The 17,288-nt window shown below is 39.4% G+C and overlaps 1 protein-coding gene and 1 long non-coding RNA gene across 8 annotated transcripts in view; one reads left to right on the top strand and one right to left on the bottom strand.

The window, feature by feature from the left end:
- Positions 1-17,288, top strand: part of GLRA2 (glycine receptor alpha 2) — a 133,803-nt gene that overhangs the window by 96,551 nt on the left and 19,964 nt on the right. For 5 of the 7 annotated variants that reach the window (XM_068919737.1, XM_068919727.1, XM_068919770.1 and 2 more), the window contains 2 exons: positions 6,922-7,071; positions 8,982-9,101. In XM_068919737.1, the coding sequence (XP_068775838.1) occupies positions 6,922-7,071; positions 8,982-9,101 (270 nt within the window). The remainder of the gene's footprint in view (positions 1-6,921; positions 7,072-8,981; positions 9,102-17,288) is intronic. The other 2 variants (XM_009683632.2, XM_009683631.2) reach the window with 1 other exon arrangement.
- Positions 8,971-17,288, bottom strand: part of LOC104149799 (uncharacterized) — a 62,221-nt gene continuing 53,903 nt past the window's right edge. The window contains exon 3 of the long non-coding RNA XR_011136377.1: positions 8,971-9,107. This is a non-coding gene — a long non-coding RNA (uncharacterized lncRNA). The remainder of the gene's footprint in view (positions 9,108-17,288) is intronic.

Genomic DNA, 17,288 nt, shown 5'->3' with positions numbered 1-17,288 from the left:
ATCTTTGCAATGTTCCTGCATGCGCTCCTGCCCCAGGTTCCCAGGCACAGTCTGACCCCCAAAGTGGCATTACCAGGCCTGCCTCCTTGATAGAACGGCTGGCAGAGACTTGCTGTCACAAAACCAGGCCTGTGTCAACGGGAGAAGTCAAAAATGCTAGCTTTGGGTTTGTGAAACCACTGCTTTTCAGCAGGAAAACTTCCTCTCAGGAAACTTTTGGCTGGCTGTGGTAGCTACAACAGAGAAGTGATATGCTGCAGAAATGCTATTTTCTTTCCTTGGAATTGAAAAACCTTTGGAGAAGGGGTATTGTTTTCCTTCTGCTGTTCAGGAATGCAAACTCAGAGAGAATATATGCACAGTTTCACAAAAAAAAAAAAAAAAGCTAGCTCTTAGCATTTGTCACATCTGGCCTCTGCCCACAGGTTCTGCCTCTGAGCATCTTTGTAAATACCTTAACTCCCCAAACATCTTAAAAGAAATGTCTTCAAAGAAAAAACAAACCATAAATGGTTTCTATGCTTTTCCTAGCTTCAATACAGTCAGCATTTAGTTCTGCATCAGCAGTGGGTGGAAGGTTTAGCATCTCGTGACTTGACAGAATCAGCAATAGAAATAGAGCAAAAAAATTTAGATGAGTAGTTTATTCACCAGAAAAGGCAATCTGAGGTAGCTAGAGAAATTTGTGAGTCTTCGCTGAGTCTGGTGAAAAAAACCAATGGGTGCATGTATGAAGAAATTTGTTTCAAAATTTTAAATTAAATGTTTCTTGGTCATTTTTTGTTTTGTTTTCAAAGGTGCTCGCATTTCATTAAGAAATAGAAGATGAAGTAAATGTTTCTGAAAAATAGAATTGAACTATTTTAGTTTGTTTATTCAAATAGCTGGAAAAACTATGCTTCAGGCTGACCAATTATTGCCATTTTTTTCATTCATTCATCCAACAAACAAACTCTGAATAGGTGTGTTACCCTGACAGTAGTTACTTGATTCCTGAGAGCGACATATAGGGCTTGATTTTAACCCCGTTTCACACCAAAAGGGAAGAAGGTCACCAGCCAGATCACTGTCTTCCCAGCCCACCTAGTACTGCAGTAAGTGAGCAAACGAAGGGCATCTACAACTTCCACAGGGCTGATTCTGTGATGAACTGCCTCCTGTCAAAAGCTAGTTCATACATATTTTCCAGTAACAGAATAATAGCTTTTTTCATTGCAAAATGAAACTTTTTTCATTGCAATCTACATAAATGAAAGAATATGGACATTAAAATCTTGCAGAGGCAAGCAAACATTTATTACAATCTGGGAGATGATAGCTTTAGCTACTATTCCCTCCTTTTCCATTCCCTACCACCAAGGTTTCAACACTGAACTGCTGGGCTCCCTGATAATACTATTTTCTGCAGTAAATCTAGTCATTACTTTGATTCTTTATTAGTGTATTGCAGTGGGTATAGTATAAACATCACAAGGATGGCCTCAACCTCTCCCTGCTACAAGCCAGTTCTTGGCTTCTTCCCTATTCTTCCTTAATGAAGGAGAAAGGGGGCAACCACTTTCTGCAGTGATGTTTTCTAACCACTCACTCCCAAGGCCAGGGAGAGCTCTAACTCCTAGTCGAAGGCATGCTCTGGGTTTGGGTCAAAGATCGAGCTAGCTGAAGCGAGAAAAGCTGAGCTAGGCTCTAGCTCTCTCTGACTACATGCAGATACCACAGAGAAGATAAAATATACTAAGGTAGATTATGGCAGATCTATGAGAACAAGTGAGTATATGGTTCTTTCCACATTCTCAGCACCTCACAATGCTTATTGATTTTCACAGTGTAGAACTTTGGAAGAGATTAGAAGTGTTTTTATTCTCATTTTGCATCTTTTAAACCGAATCAGAGAGTTAAAGCGGTTGTCTGGAGTCTCAGGATGCTTGAGCTATATCAGAAATAGAGCTCACATTTGAGTTGATTTGCAAATCTCAACAAATGATGACTGCTTGTCTGCAGTACCCATGACATGTTTTCCCTCAGTTTCTCTCTGTAAAAGAATGCTTCATTCCGGTTTTGACCCATGAGTATATCTGGAAAGTATCAAGAAGGAGTGAGACAATCACAGTACTAAAATAAAAAGGGTTGGAAAAGGGTTTAATGCATACAAGCAGTTCATGAATAGCCTAAATCTTCCTTTAATGTTCATTTTCAGGAACTTCACTGAGTTCATTGACATTTCAGCAATATTATAGAGAGCACAAAGTGCTCTTTTATTTACATAGTGCACGTGGTCAAATAACAGATGAGGAAATACATGAAGGGAAAGAAGATGCTTTGTCACGTTTGTTATGCTCATACTTATTATACTTGGCTTGTGTTGCAGACAGACCTCACTCCGAAAACTTTTCCTCATTAACTCACCCTAAAACATTTACAGAGCATCTGAATAATTGATATAATTTATGGTTTGATTAGGAGCGAGCCATTATCTCTCAGAAAATCCCAAAATAAAACCCTAGAGAGGAAGTTCTGCAACACTCAGTAAAATACTGAGCAGTTACGCTATTTAAAGAAAGAAAACCACAAGAAATGTTTAATGTGCTTTCTGAAAGTGATAAAGCTGAATGAGGCAGAGACTCCAAACATCCAGTTTTACAAGTTCCGCAAAGTAAATGGAGCCAGCATGCTATTGGGTTTATAGGTTTTTCATAGAAAGTTTTACAATGTGTACCTTTTAAAAAACAATCACTACTAACTTCTCATTTTATACTTGGTAGCTTGATAATGTTAACTCTGTATCTGTAGTGTTACTGCAGAGCTTGCACTCCTTCCTGCAAGTGAAGTTATGGGAAAGGCAGCAAGCACTCAGGCAACAGCCTGTGTTATGCAGATCACTGCGAGGAAGATTTTAGATATAACTTCTGTTTGATGCTTAGAATTAATATGGATGACTCATGGGCTTTATCTAACCAATGTAGGCCTATACAAAACAAATATCTACTCCTGAACTAGTCAGCGTAAACTCTGCATAAACTTTGGTCAGAAATGAGAAACTGACATTTTCAGATGAGGTTTATTTGACTATAGTATAGTTGTCTACACTCCACTTGGATGCATTTTACCCTAAATTGCTTATTTCTCACCATTTAATTTTAAAAGGCGTGTACATAATAGGTGTTTTAAGTTGGATGAGATGAATCCTGTTTCGAAAAAATTAGGCTTTATTATGCCCTACATGAAGGCAACAGTTAATATGGGACATGGAGCATAGACATAGTAGTTAAGGAAGCTAGAGATACAGCATTTCGAGGTAAGAAACACGTCCTTATCAAAGTAGGTGCAGTCAAGCCTTTCCGTTGAGCACACGTATGAGATTTCATGCTATATTGTGATTCAGAGGAAAAAAATGCTAACTGTTTATGGGCTTGGTGGAAGAACCCGCTGAAACAATGAATGTACCTATGATATCATAAAGTGCTCAGTTTTGCAGGCCCCAACTTCTAACTGTGTGTCACAGAGCAACATATTTTACTGAAAGTTGAATGTGTAACATTCCCTGTTTAGTGCAAAAGAGAAGTAAGCACCTAGGAATAAGATCTACAAAATAACCTTCGGAGTGGAGAATTTCCTGTGGAGGTAAGGAGAATGCTGAGGAGCTCTTAGGAAAAGCCATGTCATTGACAAATGAGCCAGCTTTTCTCACAAAACACAGTAAGAAGCTGCAGCATATGGTAGGCAAGTGGTTATAGCAGTCACCTGAAATGTGCAGATCAAATTCAAACCCTTTCTGTGCTCATGTTACCGATCACTCAGCCACCACGAAATACCCTGTGATAGGGCTTCCTACCTGTGTGTGGGACATAAACACAAAGAATGACTTTATATTCCAGTGGTTAAGATTCCCATCTAGGAAGGGGAGGCTGTGTTCCAAGTCCTCAAGCCAATGTATTTTTAAGTGTTTTTATACAAAGTGGAACAGCTTCAGCAGTGGGTGGCTGAGGTCCACTTCAGAGCAGTCTAGGATCTGATGGATATGGACTTTTCTCAGGCGAAAGAAGACACAGGTGAATGTCAGCTAAGGCAGAGATGGACCCTAACAGACCCTGAAATCCACTGATCGTTTACTTTGTGTATGCTTTAGCCCTCCTAGGCTTCGTGGTAGATCTGAGTAATTTTCCACACGCTGTAGTGGCTAGAAAAAGTCATTTTTTCAGAAAATTGCACGGGCTCTGTATGTAGCAAGGATACAAAGGTAAAAGTATGTAAAATGATTTGAAAAGGAATGGGTCAGCTGTCATCCATTGCAGCACTTTTGCATTTATTTATTTTTAATGTGCTGTTGGAAGCAATCACTTTCTATTTGCTCATTTAGAGCTGTGCCATGGTATGGGACTGGCTAAACGATAACACAAGCTAGGTACTTGCCAAGTATATTGTGTTCCTCTGATTCCAGTCCAGTAGGCCGGAGTTAAAATAATCCAGCTGGTTCAGCAATTGTGTGAAGGCCATTTATGGCAGCACTGTGTAAGTGGCAGGAAGGCTAACTCAGGGGTTCCTTTATTATTTTGCCCTCAGGTGCTTTAAGCACACTAGGATGGGATTTGCACAGTCAGAAAGGCTGATTCTTGTGGCTTCAGTTCCCTGCATTGTGCTGTTTCTGGCAGCACATTGCAGCTGTTTATGCATGTCTAATATGACTCCTAAGGGCATTTGTAAAGGAAAACAAGCTGGCCCTTAAAGGAAGGTAACAATCAATCTATACTCAGCTCCATTTTACAGAAATTACAGTGGCTTGATTCCTACTGTGCCTCAGCCTGTGGCACGGTGTCTGGGATGCTGTAGAGTTTTCACTGGGTTTTACAGCTGCTCAGTAAAGGTGTAACTTGTAAGATTTTATTGTGAGTGTGAGAGAAATGCATTCCTTCTGTGTATCTAATTTAAAAAAAATGAATTCATAGTATCATATTAGCCTGCTAAATGCTCCTCTTCCATCTCAGCTGGGGCATGTTGTATTTTGAGCTCGGCAGTTGGCATTGCAGTGCAGAGCTGGAGTATAGCCTCAGCTACAGAAATATATGATTCCCCTTGGAGTAGTCAGGCTCCCTGCCGAATGCTGTATGTGCTGAGCAGCAGTACTTGGCTCCTCAGAAACTTCCCGCTCAATGTTCAGGACCTGCAGAATGGAGCTTGCATCATTTCTGCCACTCTTTAAAAGCTAGTTCCCCGGCTCATATTGTTTGCTGGAGCACAGAGAGAGGTGTATTCCATTCTATGTTAACAAAAAAAATGCTCTCAAGACAGTGAAAACTGATGCTATTCAAATATACGGTGAACAGAAGCATTCATCCTGAAATAAGCATACTTCCCTTCAATGTGAAATGGTAGCCACTACTATAAAAGCAAGGTCATTTTGAATAGTGTGTGCAAAGTATGTAAGGCTAGAGGTTGTCCAGGGAAGAGACTTGGCTCTACTAAACATTAGAGCATCAGATGCACAGCACATCCTTTTCTGCTTCCCTTTCAGACCACCGTATGTTCTGATGGCATTGAAATGTTTACCATAGAGGGTATTATTCAGCCATTAAATACCTGTTTGCTATAATTTTCCAGAGCTTTCGGGGAGATCCATTTTGCATAGCTTTAGCAGCATAATTCATTTGTGTGGTGGTGGTGTCATCTGAGGCGCCTGAAGGTATCTGAGATATCTCCAGAGGACTTGCCACTATGATACTGGAGATCTGTGCTCTTGTGGATTAGCAAATGGAAGCTAGGTACCTAAGGTGGCAGATGATGATGCTTTTATTTATACAACTGAGTAAAGCCCCACCTGTCTACACTGGGAGAGGGGTTCTAAGCTCCTCTTTACAGATACGAAGATGAAGAGGCACTCTTAGGGTGTTATCGTCTCCTCTTAAAGCAGACATTTAAAATAGGTCAGATGCATTGCATCCTGGTAATGCCTGTTCTTCTTCATTCCTTGATTCATTCATATCAGAGGATTTTAGAAAACTAGCTCACATGTGCACTGCAGACATATAAAGTCAGATGATTTTAATTTCATCCTGGATAAAATACCTAGTAAACAAAAGAGACAAACTGCTGCTGCCTGTATATTTAAAATCTTTGCTCAAAAATTTTAAGACTACAAGGAAAGGCAAAGAACGAGCACAGCTGTGAAGAGCAATGTGCCTTTGATATGGATAGTGTGTAGCTCATTAATTGGCTGCCATTTAGCCTACTGTGTGGGTAATAGGATAAAAGACCCTATGACATTACGGTGTTGGGATATATCTGATTTTATAGTGGACCAGTAAATTCAAATCAGAATAGGCTTTTATTACATAAAAGGCATCTGATATTGGATATTTTTAATATATCATACCTATGAAGATGTATTTTTACTATAGGATTGTTGGATAAAAGTCAAGCAACTATGAGTGAATATTGAATAACAGATACATGAAGTTATGTCAGCCAATGGGATAATGTACCCCGAGTTTACTTTGGGGTCATTGATACCAAACATAGCTAGTTAATGAATAGGGTAACTGGTTCGTAAAAGATGAAAAGAGTCATTACTATAACCTTCTCAGGGCTATTTTCCAATATATATCATATCTTGCCTTGTCTGCATATTCATTCTGATAGGCTGTAATGGTGACTATGAGAGCATCTGTATTTTGTTAGGATTAATTTTAATTCTTTTGTTAAAGACAGTAACTCATAATTAGTGTATTTTTTGTGAACACACATTTCCATGAATAGTTTGAAATTTTATTTGTTGTAAGCTAACAAGCAAACAAATAAACAAAAAAAGAGAATAACTGGAACAGCTGCAATTCAAGCTGTGAAGAAATGTGTTTATTTTTTCAAGTAAACATCTTCAATTTATGAAGAAGTTCAGATTGTAACCTGTTGTGCCCTATTTCGTTCTAGGTCTCCTATGTAAAAGCTATTGACATCTGGATGGCTGTGTGCCTTCTCTTCGTCTTTGCTGCATTACTGGAATATGCAGCAGTCAACTTTGTTTCACGGCAGCACAAGGAGTTTCTGAGGCTTCGAAGAAGGCAAAGAAGACAAAACAAGGTACTGCTGCTCTTTACCTAGGGTGTCTGAGTTTGCCCTCACAACGTGCTGACAGTCTGATTTCTCACCTCAGTTCTTTCACGTAAGGAAAGTCTCAAACTAAGGTTTCCTTTTGAGTGATTTACTCCTTGATAAAGAGCTGAAAACTGGCTGCTGGGTTTATTTGCGGTTTACTGACCTTATCAATAAATGTCAATAGATTGGTCACCGATTCAGAGATTTTTTATTCTCTTCTCACAATTTCTGAGGCAGCTGTGCCTTATTAGCTCTTCCAGGCCAGACTGATGTTAGATTTTCTTTCAGTCCCCTAATGTTATGCTGTTATGGAGTATCTACTAGCAGATAAGTTACAGTTGGAAGCAGTGATGTAGATAGTGTACCAATGTATTTCTGCGACATCATCCAAACCTGCTGACATCAGCACATGTTTGAGACCTTTCTTTTCTAGTGCCACCCTAGCTAGTCATGTTAAACTGGGAGATTCCTTAGGAGAGCCTGTTGCAGGACTGATCAGCGTTCTGCCCTCACTTGTAAATCACCAAAGACTGGAGTCGTTCCCAGCTGAAACCAGTACACATGAGACCGAAAAACAGAGACTGAGAAAACTTCCTCCCTATATTCCACTATTTCACAGTTTGTTACTGATACTAACTTGAAATTGTTAACAAAAGGACTCTCCGTGAGTATCATTATCACATCATTTTATACCAGTGGCTGAAATGTAGAAGAGAGGCTTATCCTCCTCCTCTAGAATGTCAGTCTAGAAATGTTTTTAGGAAGTCTATCTGTCTTCCCTGATTTTTTTCTTTGGTAAACTAAAAGGCAAGAATAGATATTAAATTGAATTCTAATACAGTTACAATCATTCCTGCAATTATAAGAACTGTACATTATTCATCCTTCCCGCTATTACTGATTTTCTGCACCAGTAGAAACATTTAAGTTTATTGCTGCACATGAACATTTGGTAGGTAAAATAAATATTCACTTGAGCTGCCCAAGTGTTCCAAACAGCAAATAATGGGTTCCTTTACAAGAGGGATGACAACAATGGCACAGGGCATTTTTGTTTTGACAGATCTGTCTAATAAATGTTCTGTAGCTAATGTATTATTTGATAGATGCTCTGGGAGGCAATCCAATGCTATCCTCTGGCTTAATGCTATTTTTAGGTGAATTGAGATTCTTGTTAAGATTAGATTACCAGAGAGAACAGAAATGCTTGCCAGTCAGAGGCAAACATGCCAGATGCACTGCCACTGGAAGCCTTTGTTTCCAAGAGCTGTAGAGCAGCAGCAGAAGCTGCTGTATTTGGGCTGTACTTTCAGTTTCAGATACAATGTTTTCTTTAGAGGTGAACACATTGGCAAGACACCAACATCTGTAAGGAACAGTACGGCCGTGTGACATCACTCAGAAAAGATGGAGCTTTGGTCCATGGAAATGGTTACTCGTGTGCTGTGGGAATGATTACTCTGGTGACTATTAAAACAAAGGTGTTTTTTAAAAATCACTAGATCTGCATTTATCTTAAGCCTTGTAGATGGCTTCTATACAAAACGGGAAATGCCCTAATTACATACAAGGAAATATTCTGGTGGAGTAAGAGACAGCTATCCGTTAGCACAGGCTTGCTTTCACTTTCCTATGAATCTGGATGCTCACTTTTCAAAATAGGGAACAATGTTACTAAAGCTATCTCTTTATGATGTGGTGTCTGCATCTCTTTACTTGAGGTTGGTTCTCATGATTTTCTCAGTTTATTTTGTCTTGAAAGTGATTCACATTGTTTTGCATGATGGTCTTCTCTAACTGAGCCATTCTTCTCTTTGCGTGTTGTGTGTTGTTTTGTTGCCACTGTGCTATTCCCATTCTTGCTGCTGCTGTCTATGCTGACAATCTGGGGACAGGCACAGGCTGTGACTGTTGGGAATGAAAGCGTCGAGTCCGTGCGGCGCGCGAATGGCTTGCGGAGCAAAGAGTCAACAGCTCACGGGACAGTGAATCAGATCGACAATTCAAGTTTGAGGGTAAAACTGTAGTGAGAAAGAGAAAGCAAGAGAGAGTTTTAGTATTTGCAATGATGTCATGAATCAGTAGAACGGATGATTTTCATGGCATCACTAGTAACCTCTTGTATTCTCTTTGCTAAATGTCACCACAAAAAATACAGTACTGTCCCCAGCATGAACAGCAGTTTCATGTTATACATTCCTGTGGCCTATCTTTATGCTTGCTTTTTTCCATGGCTGGATTGTACCACTCCCATTCCAAACCGCCTAAGGAAAGTGCATGAGTATTCTGTAACCTGGTCCTGTAATAAATATAGAGTGAGTGGGGACAGGAGCATAGGAAATGCCTTGAGATAGAGAATCCTGCATCGTCTCATCTTGCAAATGAGTACGTTCCAACAAAACTATAATGAAATGCATTTTTACTGGTATGATACTTATTCCAGAACTGTCAGTGTGCAATGTTCCTTCTCATTATGTCCTGAATACTGTTTAGTGGAGAAGGAATACCTACGAATCCAAAATATATTCTTTGGTTTCCTTTTACTTGTTTGGAAAAGAGCCGTGGGCCTGAAATCTTTTGTAATGTGTAGCAAATCTGAAGCAATATCATAGCAGCTGATAGATCCAGATTACAGGTGAGTAGTGAAGGTAATAAAATCAGTGATGGAGAGATAAATGGGCTTACTGTGCAGCTCTCTGCTTGGTACTGGTGGCTGAGATATGAAATTTGTTCATTTAAATAAAATGAGACCAGAATTTAAATCTTTCAGGAGCTGATTTCCCAAAACAAACACATTACTTGAACAGCTTTTGAGCTGTAATGTGCCTCTGACTTTGATTAAGCTCTGTAAAAAGTTACATGACTATAAGATGCAGGTGATTTCAGTGGATTTGGTGTGCTATACAGGGATTGTTAGCTTTCAGAATCAAAGCAAAAACCACAGTTACTGTTACACAGCAAAATTAGGACAGAGGTTTTGCAATATGATAAGTTACTGACTTACAGAGCTGTGATATCAAACTGTGGAAGAGAGCTTTCATTTCCAGAGTGTTTCTAATGTAGAAATAATCACACTTACAAATATACAAAACCAAACATAACAAGGAAATTGCCAGGGTCTCTCTAGAAGACAACAGCAATAAGACTATGCTGATGCTGGACAGCTTACATCATGCAACTACAAAACCACTCCAAGTAAGTACTCAGCACTGCGTATATCATCAGCACTGCGTATATCATCAATCACTTACGTGTAGTAGTGGAGCTAAGGTGTCTGTAAGGCCCAGTTATTCTCAACCTAAGGAAAGTTTGGGGAAATCTCTCTTCTATATTTGTAGACTCTATATACAGCCAGGGTGGTACACAAAGAGGCCATGACTCTACTACATTTTTGCTGCAAAGTCTGAGGAGCTGGAGCTCCAATGACTGATTTCTTCTAGAGGACTCCCACCACAGAAAGTGGTTTGCACTTGAGAGGCGAATAGAGGAGACAGACTAGGCCAAGGCTGTGTCCGTGTTTGCCTTACCCATACATTCAACCTCAGAGGCACAGGTTTTGGGAGTGATGCTATCATAGCAGCAGCTCAGTGCTTTTCTGTCCAGAAGATCTGCCTGCAGAGAGGAACATATGCTATGGGGGGCCACAAGAAGGCTCACAAGCAAGGATCTTGACTTGCTGAGTTACAGCTCATAGCACTAAGAGTTTATAGTGAGTGCATAGTAACAGTCAAGAAGAGAGAGTGGAAAAGAGGGGTGATTGCGTATTTATACTGTATCACTCAGTTCTAATTTGGGGAGATAAAAAACAGGTAATAAAGCACGCCTGGCCAAAATTCCTGGATTAAGCAGTTAGATCTATAGAACAAGGAAAAGACTATTTTCAGTTCTGTAAACCTGCTTCTCTGTTACTGCTTTCGTTATTGCCACTGTTGGGTCTTGTTCTTCTTAATGCGGCAACTATCAGAGCATTGCACGAAAGCACAAGAAACCTGAGCCTGTCAGATCTCCTAAGCCAAAAGTCAGATCCAATAGATAGCGGTTAATGTTTCTGTAGGAAAGCTAAGGCTGTACTGCTGATGGTCCAAACATTGCATTTACCGCTGAACCATTGATCTGTCATTGCATTATGAAATTTGCACTTTCAGGACCTGTTGGAACCTTTTAAGCAAAATAAAACCCTATATCCTCAGCTAATCAGCTCTTCAACCTATCTGCAATCCCCAAGCAGTTTCTGTTAGAGATAGCATTCAGTGCTTATCCTAAAGATTTGTGTAGCCTTCCTGCATCTAACAGTAGCAGTACTTCTTTGATAAGTGAAATAATTGCCTATTTGTTATATATTATGATACACCACCTTTTGTATAGATAGGGGCTAGGATGCTGAAGCCATGAGCACCATGGTACTGAGGATGTAGTACAGTTTCATTATATTAATGTTTAAATTTGTATAGTGCCAGGTCACCTGAAAGAAAAGCACTTCTTTTTTAAATATGATTTGTATTAATCAAAAGAGATTTGTTTATTTTTCAAAATAATAGGATTCAAGAGAAGCAGAACTCATACAGGTTTCCATCAGCCCTTTTTGAAAACAGTAATTAATATGTTATATGATCGGTATTCAAAATGAGTCACAGTACAACAGTATTCACACCAGCATTTCCAAGATGACTTACCAGTCCCCCGGTTCTAAATTATTTATGTGATGGTTACTGTCATGTACAAGAACAGGGGTCAAGTTTGGGATTGTTAGTATTAACAGCAATACTTTCTATAGCTTGAACTAAAAACTGTGCGGCTGGAGACTGAAATGGACTTTGATCCCATGTGCATGGAGCACAGAACAATACAAATAGTAGTGCTGCGTCCAGTGGCTTTTGCATGCATGCAGATTAGCAAAGGGAGACACAAATGGTGCTTTCAAATGAAAGAGCTGGGACTGAGACCAAATGATTATAGCAGAAAAAGATAACTCTGCTAAGCAAAGATGGAAGCATTTGGTAGAACAGTTTAGGCGACTGCTGTTCTCTGGGCGGAGCTGTCAGTGGAGAGACAGATGCCTGCAGTGTCCAAACAAAATCATTTTGACTGTCAAAATGATAAAATATTTGCATCTTTAATAAGGAGAAGATGTACTCATCGGGTAACGCTCATTTTCAAAGGGCATCTCTGCCATTTTAACCATTTTGAGATCCCTCCGTCAGACCTCCAGTTTTCTAAGATTTCCTAGACTTGCCAGTTGTAAAAGTCAGTTCCTTTAGCCTGACTTTGCCTTCAAAACATTTGGTACTACTGTCCCCAATGGAAATTTTTATATGCTAACATCCGTGTGTAAGCACTCGGCGGTATAATGCACACCGTTTGCGTTATGTAACATGCCGCATCATGTGAATAATGGAAGCGCTCAAGGAAAACCCTTTTTGCTGTGCTATTTTTGGTACTTACAGATCAAGCACAAGCACAGAGTTTCATTGTGAAAAATAGGAATCCAGGCTGAATGGCTTTCTCTCTCTTTGACATCTTGCTTACTTAACGGATTAAACACAGGGTAGATTCTGTTGTAGATAAACACCCTCGAGATATTGTGGTAACTTTTCTTTCTCCAGGGCAATTGCGTTAGCACTTTAATGTAACTGCAGAGAAAAATCTAGCAGAAGATAAATACACCAAAAAGAGCGTTTAGCTTGACATTATAGTTGGATATACTAGCACATTGAACCTGTTAAACAATAGGAACAATACATTTGCACATGCTGCTAAGCCACCTTGTGATTTCACGTGAATGTCCTTACCTGTTTTTTTATTGTGAGCATGAGGGACATCAAAATATTTTTATTGTGTACTAAATTGCCTTGCTATAAGAAGTTTAAACATTTAAATAAAACCATCATTTCAAACTGGAAAAATGTATTGATAGAAATTCTTTGTCTAGCTCCAGGCATAAGTCTAGAGTCACATGCAAGTGTGAAAAGTCCTATACAAAAAGTATGAAAAGAAGCAGTTCAGCCATGGGGGTTGTATACAAGCAATGGATCAAAAAACGTAGTAGCAGCAGTATATTCAGGTGGCCCAGAGCGGAGGAGAGAATACAGATACAGCAGAAATAGAGAAAATAGGAGAAATGAAGGGACTAAGCTTCCTGGCAATGCAAATTTTCCGGGGTAAAACAAACATAAGCAAAAAAATAATGGAAAACTTGTTTTATTATAAAGCATTGTTTGCAAGTGTTGCAAAAACAGAGTTAAAGCTTTGTTCACAATATTATTGGAGGAAGGAAGCTAAGATTAAAACTCAAAGCACAGGAGCATCTGTGTTTGATGTGTGTTATTGTGTCAGACACAGTAAGCTGATAGATTTTATATTGTTTTTCACTCCAATCCAAGAAGCAGAAGAGAAAATGGATAGTCACATTTCAAGAGAGAAAATCTTGGAAATCAAATACAACTTTGGGCACATTAAAGATTCTGTAAATAAAGGCAGACTAATTTATGGAAAATGTAATATCAGTTTGCAGGCAAGATTATTGAAACAGCTGTTAAGTTGAGAAGCACCTTCAAATATCAAGTGCTTAATATCTAAACTTTAATAAAACTGGTACAGAACAAATAGGCAGCTGCAGAAGTGGAATCCAGGTACCAGAGTAGGGGCAGATTAACCTGGAGAACAAAATTTATAATTCTGTGAAAAACAACATAAAAGAAAAATATCTAGCCTAGGGGTGGTGGAAGCCAGAAAAGTGGAGAACTGATGAGTTATTAAGCCTGCAAAAATGGTGAATCTTCATATCTACTGAAATAGATTATCTACTGATAATCAGAATGACTCCCTGGTTGAATACTGGCAGGAAACCGTTGCCTGTAAATTGAGGTTCTGTCATCATTCAGACTGTAGAAAATTCATTATTATTAACTCAAAATAAAAACATGCTACCACATGTTTTCAGAGGAGAAAAAAATCACCAGCTGTGCAGTCAACAAAGGTTACCTATGTAATGAGTGTGGTGAGCCACTCGGCCACCTTGTAGCTGTTGCTCCAAGTTCCCGAAGTTACCACCTCTCAGGGAGATAGGCACCTCTAAGACACGCTGTTTTGGGCACATATAATGCTTCCATATTATTAGTACAAACATTATTGAAGCTTCAGAAGATAAAGCACACGAAGATAAAAGTATTATTCAGAAGAATCGTGACGTATCAAGACAGGCTCTTCTCTGTGGGAAGAAGGCACACAAAATCAAACCGTGGAGACCAGTTACTGTACCAAAGCACCAAGTAGGACACGAAGCAGTATGATAATTCTTTCTGGCCACCTTCCAAATACCATAGCAAATTACAACTTAATATAAAGTAAGATATAAACAGGATGCAAGTGTGGTAGAATTAAGTTTAAAAGGGCCATAGACAAGTAATACTACTATATTTCAGATCTGGGACTATAAAATTGCTGAATACTCCACCACCTCAGGACAGGTAGAACTGGAAAAAAGCCAGAAGGTGTATGTGATAAAGTTTCTTTTTGTTTAGTTGGTAGTATTACTTCTGCTTTAGAAACTCAGAGTCCTCTCTTGTACCTACCCAGCATGCTGTGCATGAAATGATCAGTTCTAACCTGACAAGCCTTGGGGACTGAAGTTTGCACTTCTCTTGAGTGAGTTTGTCCTGGTAGTTACTCATGAACAGCAGGAAATATGCCAGAAATGAACTCAGCAGTTTTCCAGCTCATGAAAGGTGCTCTCCAGCTGGGTGCAAATGTCTCCTTTTTTATTATACCTAGGGGAGAGTGCAAACTGAAAGTAGGGCAGAGGAAGCTAAAAAAAGCCAGGAAGCTTATGTTCTTATTTTCGATGCTTTAAAGCAACAAGAAGTAGTTTTTCAAGAAACACATACTAAACGCATAAACTTGTATTTTCCAGACTATATTTGAAATCCATGATTCTTTTGTTGGATCTTCTTTGGCCCACCTCATTTCATGAAAAGCACTGGTGAAAAAGTTATTGAACAAAAATTTCATCAACAAAAATGAAGATGGGGGACTTCAGGAGCACTACTCTTGACCTAAACTGTCCCTGCTCAAGAAAGATAATGAAAAGCCAACGTAGCCCCATCGTTTATCCCTTTTGTGCTTAAGTTCCATAAAGAGTCAAGAAAACAACTTTGCCTTGAATTATCTCCTTTGCTCCTGCCCTGTAAGTCGCATAACTTTCCTCTTTTTCTTGCCTGGACTCAGGACCCAATAAGCCCCTGATCTCAGGGTTTCTCACTGTAGTGATGGTTTAGCCCTCTGTGCTATGGGGGAGTGAAGAGACCTGGGAGAAGACAGTTTCTGAGCCCTCATTGCCAGAGGCTCATCAGGACACTTCATACCAGCTCGGAGTTCTCCCCTGAGTTTTGTTTTTAACAATTGAGTATTTCAGCATGAATAAATATAAATTAGTATTTCTGCAAGAGAATGAAAGGGTAACACAGCTAGAGTGAAGCATAATATAGGCTAAGAACATCAGCTGTATCAGTGTATTTCAACCCTGACTTGCAACTGTGCTAGTCCTGCGCATCTCCAGAGATACAATACCAGTTGTATCAAATTACATGGTAAATTGGTGAGATGGGCAAGTGTTCAGTAGGATCCATGAAATGCATATTTACATCTGACCCAATTAATCCCATTCTCCACAGGGGGAAGAAGCTGCTATTTGAATGTAATTAATTGTGAAGCATTCTGTAATGATGTTGTCCAAATGACATTGTGCAAAACCAAATTGTATTAACTAGACTGTTGAAGACTCATGCTGTCTGAGGGTCGGAAAAACTTCATGCATTCCACTGAAATTCAGTTTTTATAGTGCTTTTAAAAAAGCAATGTTAAATGCATTCATTTTTTCCACAAGCAAACAACATTGTTTTGTAATTCTTGTTCAAGTTTACAGCTATAGCTTATAGCACACTGATCAGTCAAAGGCTGATTCTGGTAACTTTAGTTTGATTTAATAATCAGAGATGTTTGCTTCATTTGATTCACTGCTAGAGAAAGATGCTATTTAGTGTGACTATGGATATCCATATTTGGATATTTCTCTTGCAGGCTGATTTTCTTTTTTTTTGTAATAACACTAATCTATCCTTCACAAAAGAAGCAAGCAAATGGCCCACTGGGGCTTGATAGAATGATAGGGAAAGAGACTTTCTTTGCTACAGCAGGAGGAAGGGAGTAGGGAGAGCTGCACTGGAAGCAATAAACACCTCGAAGCTCCACAGATGCTACGTGCTTCTTGCTGAGTCTTCCCAGAGTTCTCCTACAGATTCACTCGAAATTTGGAAGCATCTGTAAATTGATTGCCAAGCCCAGCCACAGATGACTAACAGTTTGTAGTAAGGAAACATCTGCAAACTACTCATTTCTCTTCTCTGTGACTGGACTCTTCTTATGGTATGTCAGAGCTGATCAGTCCCTTTCTAGGGCAGGCACAGCCCTGGCTCTGCCACCACAACTCTTCTTTTCTCTAACAGTTTCCATGCCAAGACAGACTATTAGTGTCATTTCTGCCGGCAAGCTCAGTTTTCCTGTGGTTAGTTGAGCATCTTTGGCATACTGAGTGTGCCAGAGTGCTTTTAGCTCTTGGATTAACAGATTGGAAAAGTCAGAAAAGACTGCTGTGTTTACCTCATCTAAACATCTGGAGTAACAGAAGCCAGAAATTGTACCTACATATTCCTTCATTGAGTCTGTAACTTCTGTCTGAGGAATAGCATAGCTCTTTGAATCATTTGACTTCTAATCTGAGTACATCATTTCTCACATAGGTATTGTGCATGCTTTTGTACACACATAAATAATATAATGCATTTGGGTAAGTATGAGATATTTTACTATGATGACAAATTTTTTAATTTCTCTGTGGTATCATGACAGAAGGCACCTAGGAATCATGATGCCTTTGCTTTGATGCTTCACCACACTCTCTTCAAGTGGTTCTCCATGTAGTTTTCTGAGAAAATTCTTTCTGCTAGTCATGTGGAAGTGCTCTGCCTGTGACTGACTCATTCATTTTTCTTCCCAAACCTGCTGATGACAGGGACTTGCCTTTGGGTGCTCTATAATCTTCATCTGTCAAGAGAGCAGCTAGTTAAGAATGGAGATCACAAACTCTGTTCATTAGACATTATCTGAATTTCACTAATGTGAGATCTTACATGCCGTTCTAGGAAAGC

The sequence above is a fragment of the Struthio camelus genome, chromosome 1 (assembly GCF_040807025.1).
Source record: "Struthio camelus isolate bStrCam1 chromosome 1, bStrCam1.hap1, whole genome shotgun sequence".
NCBI classification, from domain to species: Eukaryota; Metazoa; Chordata; class Aves; order Struthioniformes; family Struthionidae; genus Struthio; species Struthio camelus.
Note: the sequence above shows the minus strand (reverse complement) of the source record. Positions and strands in the feature narration are given on the sequence as shown.